The sequence below is a fragment of the Cyprinus carpio genome, chromosome A8 (genome assembly GCF_018340385.1).
Source record: "Cyprinus carpio isolate SPL01 chromosome A8, ASM1834038v1, whole genome shotgun sequence".
NCBI classification, from domain to species: domain Eukaryota; kingdom Metazoa; phylum Chordata; class Actinopteri; order Cypriniformes; family Cyprinidae; genus Cyprinus; species Cyprinus carpio.
In genome coordinates this window covers 9,289,101-9,303,981 of record NC_056579.1, presented here as the reverse complement: position 1 = coordinate 9,303,981, position 14,881 = coordinate 9,289,101, and the positions used below count along the sequence as shown (strand labels likewise).

General features: G+C 36.7%; 1 protein-coding gene across 4 annotated transcripts; it reads left to right on the top strand.

The window, feature by feature from the left end:
• The first annotated feature begins 1,790 nt into the window (after positions 1-1,790).
• On the top strand, positions 1,791-11,986 carry LOC109102315 (nexilin-like). Of its 4 annotated transcripts, none has more exons than XM_042762006.1 (15): positions 1,799-1,976; positions 3,463-3,866; positions 4,257-4,448; positions 4,887-4,971; positions 5,099-5,247; positions 6,755-6,955; positions 7,064-7,243; positions 7,699-7,887; positions 8,225-8,416; positions 8,859-8,906; positions 9,862-10,056; positions 10,142-10,363; positions 10,448-10,636; positions 10,781-11,144; positions 11,296-11,986. In XM_042762006.1, the coding sequence occupies exons 2-15, from the start codon at positions 3,495-3,497 to the stop codon at positions 11,307-11,309; spliced, it is 2,592 nt and encodes an 863-aa protein (XP_042617940.1). In that variant the 5' UTR covers positions 1,799-1,976; positions 3,463-3,494; the 3' UTR covers positions 11,310-11,986. The 4 variants fall into 4 exon arrangements, with proteins under 4 accessions (XP_042617942.1, XP_042617940.1, XP_042617941.1 ...); XM_042762005.1 differs by having other exon boundaries at positions 1,800-1,976; positions 3,438-3,866; XM_042762008.1 differs by lacking the exon at positions 4,257-4,448 and having other exon boundaries at positions 1,791-1,976; positions 3,438-3,866.
• Positions 11,987-14,881: the final 2,895 nt, after the last annotated feature.

Genomic DNA, 14,881 nt, shown 5'->3' with positions numbered 1-14,881 from the left:
TGCAGTCAGAACCATATAGTAACTATGACGTATCTTATTTTTTCTTTCCTGGTAGGAAATGCAATCCCTTGCATGACACTACAAACATCTCATGCAAGCATCCTCCTTCTAAAGCTTCTGGATGCTTCTCAAAGCTGCTGGTTAAACCCCTTTAAGTACCGAAGGTGTCGCAGTCTGAAGGGAGAGAGAGATGCATGCTGGGTCTGAGCTCAAGTTACAGATGACAGTGCTGTCCTTCAGGCTGAGGGGGTTTCCAGCTCATTTTGGTGAACACTTGCTGAACGAATCACTTGAAAACATGAAAATGGACAATAATTATCTAAAAATTCACAGAAATCTGAAAAGAATATGTTTATTGGCACTGCTGGCTGGTGAGGTAGAGAGATGCAATCAGTTCTTTTGCAACCTGTTCATACTGCATCTAAAGTGTGTTCATAGTATTATTAGCCATTTTTTAATATTAATTAAATGCATGAATGCTTTGGAGGGAGGCATCAGAACTGTTCATTTCAAAACCATGCTGTTGTGTCAGAGAACAATGAGCCAATAAACTTGTCTCCACTGACAGGTCTGTCACCACAGCAACAAGACCTGCTGTCTATAAAGTTGAAAGTAGCCATTTTTATCTGCCTTTTTTATGTATGTTATATGCTGTAATATTGTTCTAGTTATAGAGTGACTCACTGAGATATCTTGGTTATCACACACTTCTGTGTGACCGTGATAAGTGGGTCAAAACTGACTGGACGAGCCACAGACTCTCAAGATATAGCCATACTGCCTCCAACAGCCAACAATAGCTTTCCATGTAAACAAGCTGATGTTTGTGTGGAAAATATGAATGAAAACAAACAAACCTGATAGATGCAAGCATCTATATATAAAATGTGAAAAAATCATATTTAATAGGAAGGTAAAAATTGTGTATTTTGTTTGGTGTGGCAATGGAAAAAGTATGAATTACCACATAATTTACAGAAAATATCTTTCGATAAAACAATACCTGTAGGTTATTACATTTAAAATGTTTGTGTTTCAACACACACACACACACACACACACACACACACACACACACACACACACACACACACACACACACACACACACACACACACACACACACACATTATTAATTATATATCTAGTTCTTATCTAGTATCTAGTTAAGATATATAAAGAAGTTCCTGCATGGTGCATAACATTCAATTATGTTTTACTTAAAAAAAAAAAAAAAATCTCGAGATTTTCCAAACAGGGCGGTTATATGTTACATTTGATTTATACAATTATTTTAATGCCGTGTTATTGTCTATGTTTATTTATATACTTATTATTAATTCATCAAGTGACCTAATTTAACAGCTGTATTATCATGGCATCTGTGTATGGTACAATGTTTTAGTATCTTAAATATAAGCTGCAAATAATACTTCCGTATTAGACATAACATTAGTTAAAACTAAAGACAAAAACGTCGCCAGTAATGCATGAAAGGTTGATTTTAACGTACATTTAACATGATTTTAGAGTGCATAGGCAGGCTGCTATTAAAAATACATAAACGAATGAATAAGCACATTACTAAATAATAACTTACAGGTAATTCGTGACAGGTGACAGGTAATTGACAGCTTGAAAATAAGAATTTAGTGTAAAAATTACAAATTATAGTGTTCAAACAATTTTGTGTAAAAAAGCTTAGACTCGGAGATAAGGAGACATATGTGGTGCGACAGCTGAGGCCGTCAGCCGGTGGCGCGTGTGGAATGCGGTAGATGGAGAGGGGCACGGATATTTTTATGGATAGCGCCCACTGACACCCGACTGCGCTCATTGGACTCTCTGTCGCACGGGAAGAGAGCACTAAACCTGTGCTTGTGGATTTAGACTTGATTTTGGCATTATCAAAGTCACCGTGAACTACGAGCAAATCTTATGATTGAAGACAAAGGAAAAATTTTACTCTAAAGAAGGTAGGATATTTTTACCTTATCGTTTATGAAGTGTAAAGAATTTAATAAAGCCTGTGGGAGAAAAAAAAAAAATTCCAAAGGGCAAGTCCACAGAGGGATGAGGGCCTGTATTACATGGCCGACCTCATGTCTTTACTTAACTCGCTGAGAATACAGTATACACTGGAGTAGACTTTTATTTCATTAGATCCTAAATTACTTTAAACACTAATTTTTAAGGGGAAAAAAGCTAACAATTAGAAAAAACACGATTGAAAAACCTAAAGATCTTCATAAAAACTAGTGGAGAACATTATATCATAAGAAATTGTAATAAATTATTAGCCCCAGGATAAAGAGATATAAAAAGATATATATTTATATGTTGAACACATTATTAAATGACAACTCAAAGAAAATATTGACATTTTTGTGACACCTTTAGGGTGCCATTCTTTTGAATATTAGGGTTTAGCTAAATGTTTTTAAACAGATAAACGAAAACCTTTATCTTCAGTGTCCAACAAAACTCTAAAATCAACCTTAAATGCTAAGATGAAGTTTAACTAATCAAGATAGTAAACATTGTGTCTACATAATGTAAGGAATGGTTGTCTGTGGAAAATGCTTAGTTTACAGCATAAATTTACATCAGTTGATAAAAATAAATACATCAATTGGAATGTGGCGGGAAACCATGCTTAAAAATGGCGACATTGTTTGCAGGGGCCATATTGTCTTCGTCATCTTCTAAAAGTGAGGTGTGATCAGTTGTGAGTTCTAGTTACCAGAGGAGCTCCAGTTGTGTGAGATGTTATATGAATAGCAAAGGAGAGTGACTATGCATTGAAATTTAGATGATTACAGATATATAATATTACAAATGGAGTCATGCCTAAAATCGTGTTTTTCTGCTCAGCATGGGTAAATGCTGCTGTTCTTCTGCGATTACTGTAGCTTGGATGAATGATGTTAGATCATGCAAAATCTATGAAATGCTAAGATACAATTTAAAACTGCACATAGTGTAAAAACACATATTGTCACAATTAATAAATTGTTGCTAACTTTCAATATTTAGCTAAACTGACTGTACATTTGCACTGTAGACACAACACATGTAGTCATTTAGTCAGGGGTCTCATGTGTGCCATCTGGGTGCTGACCTCTTCTTAGACTCATATCTCCAGGTAAAAAATAGCCCCAATCACATGACCGGACCCAGACTGGGAGTTAAAATTAGGGCCTGTATGACCCACAAGGCTCCTGTTGGAGGTCCCCCACACATCTGTTCTTTTGTAGACCACCAACTAACACTATCAAGGCTCAAAGCTGACATTAGTATCATTTATTTACCTTTTAAAGAAAACAAGTAACAGTCTAAGAATCTTAGATCTGTAACATAATAAACATCACAGTTAGTCAAAAGCAGTTCCTTTGCAATGGAATCTTGTGGTCATGATGTCTTTTTCCCAATGTCAGTTTCATCTGACGTATCTTGCAACAGGCTCTGTTACGGTGTGTCTTAGAAACGACACCATGACTGATGTGATAAGCATGGCAGACGTCTCAACAGACATGAGGCACATAAACAACACAGAAAACACGGACAATATAGCTGATGATAATGATACAGAAAATACAATAAATGATGAAAACCATAAAGAAGAAACACGTGACGTGAGCATGTCTGAAGAAGTGGAGATGAAGAGTGTTGCAGATGAACCAAAGAAGACCAAGTTACCAGAGAAGAAAGAGCCCAAACAGGAGACAAAGACCACCGGCAGGACGAGAAAACGAGAGAGGGTTTCCAAAACGAATGAGGAAAACATCACCCAAGTGGAGAAAGATGAAGAGGTGGAGGCATCACATGATATGACAAATATGTCAGAGGTGGCACTAAAACAAGAGGTACAGTATGATTAGGCTACAATAATATTTGGAAATAAATAATTCAAAATATGTAAATTCCAATAAATTACATGCAATTATATTACAATTAATTACAAATTTAAAACAACTAACACACACACCCACACACACACACATATATTATAAAATAAAAAAATAGTAATTTTTAGTAATAGTAAATTATTATAATAAATTATTTTTAGTATTGCTTTTAAATTATATATATTTTAAATAAATGATGTGCTTTTTTATTCAATGAAAAGTAGTCAACTATATTTTTTATGGAATTTATAATATTTATATAATCAGTCAATCAAAGAGTTGAACTGATTTTCCATTTCTCTATTTTACTAACAATCTCTCATACCTTGTATTCTCTTTGTTCTGAAGAGACTGCTTAAAACATCCAAGCCTGTACAGAGAAGTTATGTTCCCAAGTTGGGAAAAGAAGATGTGAAGAATAAGTTTGAGGCCATGCAGAAAGCTAGAGAAGAGAGAAGCCAAAAGAGAAGTCAGGAGGAGCAAAAGAAACGCAGAGAGCAGTACATTAAAGAGAGAGAGTATGTTCGCAGGAAGCAAATGGTCAGTAGAGAAACGTGCCCATCAGCATCTTGTGTTGTTACTTCATCCACTGACTGCCCTGCCTCATCTCTCTGACACTAACAACGCATAGTAGGAGATTTTGACTTGAGGTTAATGAAGATACTGCTTGCTGGTGCTGCAGTGTTTGCATAAGATGTGGCATGCATCAATACCTGATTTCAGTATATACACAAACCTTCTTATAAAAAAGCCTTTAATCAGTAAAACACCCCAGTAGCTTTGATGCCTGCTTGCTGCATGCACACTTTACTGATCCCCTGCCCATGTCACGACTGATGGCCCAATCAGCATCTGCCCCTGTAGGTCATATGTGCCTGTCTTACAAGGATTAAGGTCTGCTTGGCTTGCTACGACCAGCATGGTTTCTGATCCTGGATAAAACGGCTAACCCCACAACAACTGTCACATCCTCCACAGATAAAGGAACTCCTCACCTCTAGTGATGAAGAGGAAGAGGTGAAGCCGACGAAGATAGAAAAAACATATGTTCCCAAGATTACAGGTAGGGTGAAATGAGAAAAACGGAGGGATATGGAATATTCGGTTTTAGGACTGATCTAACGTAATCGTTGTAACAGCATTTTAATCCCATTATAGATGCCAACTGTCGGCTTTCTGTCCATTCACAGGCAGTGTGAAGGGGAAGTTTGCAGAGATGGAGAAACAAAGGCAGGAGGAGGAGCAGAAAAGAACAGAAGAGGAGAGAAAGAAGCGCGCTGCACAGGAGGCCATAGAGAAGGCCAAGATTCAGAAAGAGCTGGCCAAGAAAGCCCAGGAGGTGAGTCAGTGTGTCATGATAACAGGCTGTGGCTACAGCAGGATGCTTTTAATGCGACTTTGGCAGGCGGTTGCTTTATCAGGTCTACTATTAGAAAATCTCCACCAAAGTATCTGTAATCACTCAGGTAATCCTCTGATGCAATGTAAAGTATTATTTTAAAACCTAGCAATACATGGAAGTGAAATCAAATTAAGGAATGGATTTACAGTATAGAACAAATCACAATAGAAACTGCAGTGACAGGCAAGGTGAGACTCATAACCAACCAAAGTTAAACATTATTTATGTAGTGGATTCATAAACTTTGAGTTCAATTAAATATTTTTTTAATTTTGTAAGATTTTATAATTATTTTATTTTATGTGTTTCTTTATTTTTTATTTTTATTGTTTAAATACTGTATATAAAAAGAAAATACATTTGGATTTATAAAATGGCCCACTGTTAAAAATCACACAAACAAACACTTCTTTTCAGGTAAGATTTAAAAAAAAAATACTTTAACTTTACAGTAAGTTTGTAAATTTTAACTAAGCGTTAACTAACATGAATTAACAATGAGCAATCTATTTTAACAGCATTTATTAATTTAATTAATAAAGTTAATTAACTAATGTTAACAGATACAGTACATTTAAATATGTTAAATATTTTTTAAGATCTAAAATATGTATTAGTAATTAATACTGTAGAAGTATTGTTCATTGTTAGCTCATGTTAACTAATGTATTTAACTAATGTTCACAAATGAAACCTTACTGTAAAGTGTTGTTGTAATAAGTTTGTTCAGCAAGATCGCATTCAACTGATCAAAAGATTTCATGGAAATCTTTCAAAAGATTTCTATGACCCCTGAAAATTCAGCTTTGCCACTGCAGAAATAAACTACATTTTTAAATATGCTAAAATAGAAAACAGCTATTTTAAATTGTAAAAATATTTCACAGTATTACTCTTTTTATTGTATTTTGATCAAATAATTGCAGCCTTGGTAAGCAGAAGAGATATTTCCAAAAAAAAAAAAAAAAAAAATCTTACCAAATATTTGAATGTGGTGTATAATATAGAAACTGAAATGATATGTAAAATGTGTGCAGTAATGCCACCGTCCACACTTACTGGAGCCAGAATAAACAAGCATGTGACAGCCAACTGTTTCCCACACCACTTGCAGGACATGCTCTCTGACTGAATTAGCAATCCCATATCTCGGTCTAGTGTGACACAAATGAAGGCAACTGTGCCAGAAGAATGTCCTCTGCTGTCAGGCCTTATCTGAAACCTGTCTGGATGCTTGTCCATGACTGCAGAAATGTTGCAGGTCAAAGCAGTATAAATTTAAAAAAATGATTTGCTATTGCTTCAGACTAGACCTCACATTTGTTTCTGGTTTTCAAAAATCTTAACAAAACAGGAAGACATTTCATCATATCTTTGTAATTCCAGTGATAAAACTGCTATTTTAATCTGTTTGGGTTACTTCTTTACATCGTCTTCATGACAGGAAGGTGATGAAAGTCTGTTAGTACGAGTGGTGCCTGCAAAATCACAAAAACAACCAGGAAAGATCAAGATGAACTTTGAGGACTTGGAGAAGAGCAGAGAAGAGGAACTAAAGAAGCAAACTGAGGAGGAAAAGAAAAAGAGATATGATGAAAACCGCCGGTCTTTCCGAGAGGCCAAGCGTCGCTCCATGATTGAACAGGTGAACAATCTGTTTTTAAAGATGAATGCCATCTGTACTAAAAAGAGTTTTGTTAACTTTGGCAAAATTGTAACTTTTTTTAACTAAAGAAGTTTCTTTCTTCAAAAGCTGGATGATGCAGAGTCTACTCCCAAGGAGAAGGAGCAGGTGACCCCTGGTAAACTGCGTCTGACCTTTGAAGAACAGGAGAAGGAGCGACAGGATCAGCAGAGAAAACAGGCAGAGGAGGAGGCCCGACGCAGACTGGAGGAGGAAAGGAAAGCTTTTGAAGAGGCCAAGCTGGACATGGTGAGTATATTTTCCACAACCAGTAGATATATTGGTTTACATATACAAAATATAGAGTGGACAATATTTCTTTTTTTTTTTTTTACTATTCAGACACTTATAGTTTATCCAAAACTGAAAATTTGCTGAAGATTTACTCAGCTTCAGGCCAACCAAAAAGTACAGTGAATGAGTTTGTTCCTTTATCATAAGAGATTTGGAGAAATCTAGCATTACATCACTTGCTCACTAGTGGATCCTCTGCAGTGAATGGGTGCAATCAGAATGAGAGCCAAACGACTGATAAAAACATCACAATAATACATAAGTAATCCACACAATTCCAGTCCATCTGAGAAAATCTCAAGCAGAATTTTGTATCTAATGCATTAAAACTGACTTCAGCGTCCAAAGAGTTTTTACAGTGGGGCCACTGTATATGTGTAACATGAAAAATGATATACTGTTTATCACAGGCCCAGGATGACGAGGATACTCAGGATGCGAAGGGGGAGAAGGAAGAATTCAGACCTGGTAAACTTCGACTCAGCTTTGAGGAGCTGGAAAGACAGAGGCTGGAAGAGGAACATAAGCGAGTGGAAGAAGAAAGGAAAAGACGTATCGAAGAAGAGAGAAAGGCCTTTGCCGAGGCCAGAAAGAGCATGGTCAGTTTGTGTGCTTGTGAAACAGCACCATGGTAATATCATGTTTGTTTTTTTGTTTTATATGTACTATGGTCACCATGATATTTTGACAGCATTTATCAGTGTTATCTTCTGATCAGGCCTACATAATATTTAATAGGCACAAATTGCTCGCTATTATTACAAAAGGTCATAGAAAACATTATGTATGGCTTGAAATATAACAGCTACAATCTAAAATCAGACAGTGATAAGGGTTTGCTGACTTGGCACAGTTGGACGTGTAAGTTGGAAGCCAGATAAAACTCTTTACTGTTGACTAACTCATTTTCCCCAAACCTAATATATTGATTTGCAGGTTGTAAATAGTGATGATGACATCCTGCTGGCCATGATAAACTCAGATGGGGCCAAACCCGGGAAGTTGGCCATCAGCTTTGAGGATTTGGAAAGACAGAGACGAGAAGAAGAGCAGAAAAGGAAAGAGGAGGAAGCCAAGCGACGCCTGGAGGAGGAGAAAAGACTTTTCGCAGAAGCTCGCAAGAATATGGTAGGACCATGGATGAGATGAAACATAATGTAGTTGCACATGAACAGTCCGTTTGCATGCACTAATTTATGTTATATGAACCAAACAAATCAACAACATAAAGTCCATTAATGGGCTTATATTTAACACAGTATTCAGGAAACTATACAATCACTGCTTTGCTTATAAATAATATAGCATAAACATACACTATGCTGCATGTTTATTGTAATGCGTTCTGCTAAATAAATGTATATCATCTGAGCACTTGTTATCTCTTAGCTAACAACTGTGAACTGGTGTCAATTTCAATACATCAACTTACTTATGGTCTCAAATTCAATCTAAAACATTGAATTCAGTTTCAAATGTGAACACAATACATGTGCAAATCTCCAGTGTGCTCAAATGCTATACCTGCTGCAATGCTTGTCTGTTATGTTTTCCAAATTGTGTCTTTAAGAGCCATGGACTGGATCAGGAAAATTTGACTGGATATGGAGATAAAGAAGTAAGCAACTTTTTAAAACTAGACAAATAAAATAAAACAATAAACATATAGTATATTGAGGATACTATACATTCTTAGAAAACAGGTATTAAAGGGAGATATCATGTATATCATTTATTTCAGTTTAGGTAATATTTCCCACTGAGTTCCACTTATAATATTGCATGTTTTATAATTTTCTTTTATTTTTTTAAATAAAAAGGTAAAAGAAAATTCCTTCTGATATGAACCCTTTAAATACCATGCATATTTTTGCTTTTCATTTCTGTGTCTTGTTTAAAGGATTTAATTTCGATTTGTTTTACTGGTAAATAAAACAAGACACCAATATGCTGTATGATCCTTTGCAGTGTAGAAAATAGGAATATTCAGTTTTGAGTATTAGTACAGAACTGAATTAGGGGTATATGAGTATATGTGTTTTTTGTTTTTCATAGTAACAAGTCACAAACTGTGTGATAATGTATAGCATTTTGCTCTTGGCAATAAGTGATTTCACTGTTTTGATGTTTTAACTGTTTTTGTCTATTAAAGTGTTGTGTGCCATTCAGAATTTAATTAAAACAGACAGACGGATCAGGGCTGAAAGATACTTAATTTCCTAGAATGCACTATACTTATTACAATTAATTCAACTTCCTGTGGGACATGGATCAAACTCAAATTCCACCTCATGAACTGAAGTCAATTCTTAAGTGCTGAATTTTGCACAACCTTGTAGAGTAAAATAATTGTAGAGTAAATATAATACATTTTATATACCTACCATTTAGAAATATATTCATAATATTTGATTACCTGTGAATTTGATTATAAATTCAGCATGTTCAGTTATCGTCAGTCAAACATAAGAAAAAGAACAACTCTCGTTACCTGCATAAGATGTATAAAAAATATGTTCATATGTATTTAAATATCAGTCTCTGATGAGATGTTGGTGCCATTCTTGTGACAGGTGCAGGATGATGATAATACGTTGGTGAGGACAGAGTCACAGGAAGCAATGCATCCAGGAAAATTAGAAATCAACTTTGAAGAGATGCTGAAAATGAAAGAGGAGGCAGAGCGAAAGCGCAAGGAGGAGGCCAGACGTCAAAAAATGGAGCTGGAGAAGAAAGAGTTTGAACAGTTGCGACAAGAGATGGGCAAGGTAAGCTGTGCCAATAAAATGATCATTACATTTACAATTTCAATACGCTTAAATTATTTACATATGTTTTGTGGGTTTGATTCAGGATGAGATCAATGAAAGCTCTGAGGTGGTGAGCACAGAGTACGAGGAACTAACACAGCTGAAGCGAACTGGCTCCATCCAGGCCAAAACCCTGAAATCTAAGTTTGAGAAGATCAAGCAGCTCACAGAGGAGGAGATCCAGAAGAAGATCGATGAGGAACGAGCAAGAAGGAAAGAAATTGATGAGAAAATCAAGGAGAGAGAGGCAGAGCGCTGTCAGGAGGTAAAAGAACGAGGGAATTTCTCATATTTTCATTCCAGCTAAAGAACTTTGAAATTAGGAATTTTGCTCATTTCTTACACACAGGATGAAGATGAGGACAAAACAACTCTGGCTAAAGCAGAAGACGTCCCGTTCAGACAGAAAGTGGACATGCGTGCGCGATTCGAACAAATGGCCAAGGCCAGAGAAGAGGAGCAGAAGAGGAAGATCGAAGAGCAGAAATTACAGAGGATGCAATTTGAACAACAGGAAATTGACGCTGCTCTCCAAAAAGTAAACCTCTCCTGGGCTGCTTTGTTTAAGAGCTAAATGGTGGACCGACCTCAGCACTAATGCATGACAGAGCTGCATGCATGTGATTTCTGTTGTTTTGCTGTTTTTTCCGAGTATGAAACACTTTGTCATGTGTCTTGTTAGAAAAAGGATGAAGAGGAGGAGGAAGAGGGTAGCATCATTAACGGCTCCGCCGCCTATGAGGATGAAGAAGAGCATGCCAGGTCAGGCGCACCGTGGTTTAAAAAGCCCCTGAAGAACCAGTCAGTGGTCGACGCAGAGCCTGTGCGGTTCACAGTGAAGATAACAGGAGAACCCAAACCAGAGGTCACCTGGTGGTTTGAGGGTGAGCTGCTGCCGGACTCTGAAGATTACCAGTACATTGAGAGAGGCGAGACATACTGCTTGTACTTGCCGGAAACGTTCCCTGAGGATGAAGGAGAGTACATGTGCAAAGCCGTCAACAGCCGAGGAACTGCCGCTAGCACCTGCATTCTCACGATTGAAAGTAAGCCGCCCTCCTTCTCCACTAACCACCTGCATGCTGAGATTTCTTATGGCGTCACTAACCTCGAACAGACTGCACGCTCCGCTTCCGCTCGGTTCTTCTTCTTCTTGTTAATCTGTGTCTCTCTGTCTCCTTGTCTTTCTCTTTCCAGCTGAGGACTACTGATGCTCTCCTTCTCTGGAACTTTCCCAGACTTTTCTTTTTTTCTTTTATAAAAGTTCATTTCTGAAGGTAGGGCCAAAAACCGAGGTGAAAGGAGAGATGTTTATCTCCCTGTTTTTTTTATTTTTGCCATTCCTCCTGAAGATATGCTCAATGATGAAGTGCAATCTGTTGTTTACATTAGATGCTGCACTCACGGTTAACCAAACAACAAAATAAATCCATATTTGGGATGCATTTGTGCCAAAACACAGATACTATTCCCATGATCTTCTAGCATAAATACATAGCGTAGCTGAAAAGAAATCCAGTTAATTAAATACAGTTGAGTATATTCAAACTTTACCCACTATATCACTGAGGAAGGATTTCATACTCATGTAATGGAATGAATGAGACATTACCTGAGAGGTTGATTCAGTATCTGTAAAGGGGCTGTGGTTGCATTTCCTTTGTTAAATTCCTATAAGCACCTCTGTTCAGACTCCGATTATTTTTTTCCACATTGTGATCTGAGTATTTAAATATTTTGCATAAAAATGTACACATGGAGCTTTCATAACCCCAGATGTTTCTATGTTAAAGTGTAGTGATAAGTGAAATGTATGGACAGTGATTTTAGGTTTCAGGCAGAATATTTGTGTAATGTACAAAATTATAATAAAATTCATGAAACTGAAGTGATGTTGTCTGTTTTATGAACTAACACCTTTATTTATATGATAATATAAATGATACATGATTTTAATTATAATGATAATATAAATTATATATGATTTTAAATAAAGTCAGTAGTTGCAGACCTGCCCTGATGGAATCATCTGATTACAGTTTCAAATAGAACTAGATAAAAAAGTTCGTCAAGACAAACTTTAAGTTGGCTTGAGAAAGCCTGAACAGAAAGTTTAAAAAGTTTGGAAAGTTTGAAAAGTTTGAAGTTTGAAGTTTGAAAAGTTTAAGAAGTTTAATTAAGCAAGTGACTAGCATGTCATTAGCATGATTAGCAAAGTTACTAGCATGTTTCTAGCATGATAAGCTAGTTACTAGCATGTTGCTAACATAATTAGCAAGTTACTAGCATGTCACTAGCATGTTTCTAGCATGATTAGCAAGTGACTAGCATGTTTTAGCATGATTAGCGAGTGACTAGCATGTCGCTAGCATGTTTCTAGCATGATTAGCAAGTGACTAGCATGTCAGTAGCATGTCGCTAGCATGTTTCTAGCATGATTAGCAAATGACTAGCATGTTACTAGCATGTTTTTAGCATGATTAGCAAGTGACTAGCATGTCACTAATATGTTTTTAGCATGATTAGCGAGTGACTAGCATGTCGTTAGCATTTTTTCTAGCATGATTAGCAAGTGACTAGCATGTCACTAGCATGATAAGCAAGTTACTAGCATGTCGCTAGCATGTTTCTAGCATGATTAGCAAGTGACTAGCATGTCAGTAGCATGATTAGCAAGTTACTAGCATGTCACTAGCATGTTTCTAGCATGATTAGCATGTGACTAGCATGTCACTAGCATTTCACTAGCATGTTTTTAGCATGATTAGCGAGTGACTAGCATGTCGCTAGCATGTTTCTAGCATGATTAGCAAATGACTAGCATGTCGCTAGCATGTTTTTAGCATGATTAGCAAGTGACTAGCATGTCGCTACCATGTTTTTAGCATGATTAGCCAGTGACTAGCATGTCGCTAGCATGTTTCTAGCATGATTAGCAAGTGACTAGCATGTTGCTAGCATGATTAGCGAGTTACTAGCATGTCGCTAGCATGTTTCTAGCATGATTAGCAAGTGAGTAGCAGCATGTTTAGCATGATTAGCGAGTGACTAGCATGTCGCTAGCATGTTTCTAGCATGATTAGCAAGTGACTAGCATGTCAGTAGCATGTCGCTAGCATGTTTCTAGCATGATTAGCAAATGACTAGCATGTTGCTAGCATGTTTTTAGCATGATTAGCAAGTGACTAGCATGTCACTAATATGTTTTTAGCATGATTAGCGAGTGACTAGCATGTCGTTAGCATTTTTCTAGCATGATTAGCAAGTGACTAGCATGTCACTAGCATGATAAGCAAGTTACTAGCATGTCGCTAGCATGTTTCTAGCATGATTAGCAAGTGACCAGCATGTCAGTAGCATGATTAGCAAGTTACTAGCATGTCACTAGCATGTTTCTAGCATGATTAGCATGTGACTAGCATGTCACTAGCATTTCACTAGCATGTTTTTAGCATGATTAGCGAGTGACTAGCATGTCGCTAGCATGTTTCTAGCATGATTAGCAAATGACTAGCATGTCGCTAGCATGTTTTTAGCATGATTAGCAAGTGACTAGCATGTCGCTACCATGGTTTTTTTGTAGCATGATTAGCCGGTGACTAGCATGTCGCTAGCATGTTTCTAGCATGATTAGCAAGTGACTAGCATGTTGCTAGCATGATTAGCGAGTTACTAGCATGTCGTTAGCATGTTTCTAGCATGATTAGCAAGTGACTAGCATGTTGCTCAAAAACACGAGTTACTAGCATGTCGTTAGCATGTTTCTAGCATGATTAGCGAGTGACTAGCATGTCGCTAGCATGTTTTTAGCATGATTAGCGAGTGACTAGCATGTCGCTAGCATGTTTCTAGCATGATTAGCGAGTGACTAGCATGTCGCTAGCATGTTTCTAGCATGATTAGCGAGTGACTAGCATGTCGCTAGCATGTTTTTAGCATGATTAGCGAGTTACTAGCATGTCGCTAGCATGTTTTAAGCATGATTAGCGAGGACTAGCATGTCGCTAGCATGTTTCTAGCATGATTAGCGAGTTACAAGCATGTCGCTAGCATGTTTCTAGCATGATTAGCGAGTTACTAGCATGTCGATAGCATGTTTTTAGTATGATTAGCGAGTGACTAGCATGTCGCTAGCATGTTCTTTAGCATGATTAGCGAGTGACTAGCATGTTTCTAACATTATTAGCATGTTGCTAGGATAGATAGATAGATAGATAGATAGATAGATAGATAGATAGATAGATAGATAGATAGATAGATAGATAGATAGATAGATAGATAGATAGATAGATAGAAACAGTCTGGAGATAGATAGATAGATAGATAGATAGATAGATAGATAGATAGATAGATAGATAGATAGATAGATAGATAGATAGATAGAAAGAAACAGTCTGGAGATAGATAGATAGATAGATAGATAGATAGATAGATAGATAGATAGATAGATAGATATCATCAGACAGATAGATAGATAGATAGATAGATAGATAGATAGATAGATAGATAGATAGATAGATAGATAGATAGATAGAGTCAGATGATAGATAGATAGATAAGATAGATAGATAGATAGATAGATAGATAAACATAAAGATAGATAGATAGATAGATAGATAGATTAGAAATATTAGATAGATGAGTTTGAATGAGTTTAAATGGATTAGAAATAGTACATAGAAGCGAAGCTTGATTGAGTCTAATGGGGTTTAGTTTGTTTAGTTTTGAATTTTGACAGTTGGAGCTTGGCTCATCTGAACATTCCGTCAATAAAAGTCTATGG

Excerpts from the sequence above, each read along its gene's own strand:
- LOC109102315 (XM_042762006.1), top strand. The coding sequence starts at position 3,495 with ATGACTGATGTGATAAGCATGGCAGACGTCTCAACAGACATGAGGCAC. Across the intron at positions 7,244-7,698 it reads AAGAGGCCAAGCTGGACATG|GCCCAGGATGACGAGGATAC; the intron begins GTGAGTATATTT and ends TGTTTATCACAG. Across the intron at positions 8,417-8,858 it reads CAGAAGCTCGCAAGAATATG|AGCCATGGACTGGATCAGGA; the intron begins GTAGGACCATGG and ends TGTGTCTTTAAG.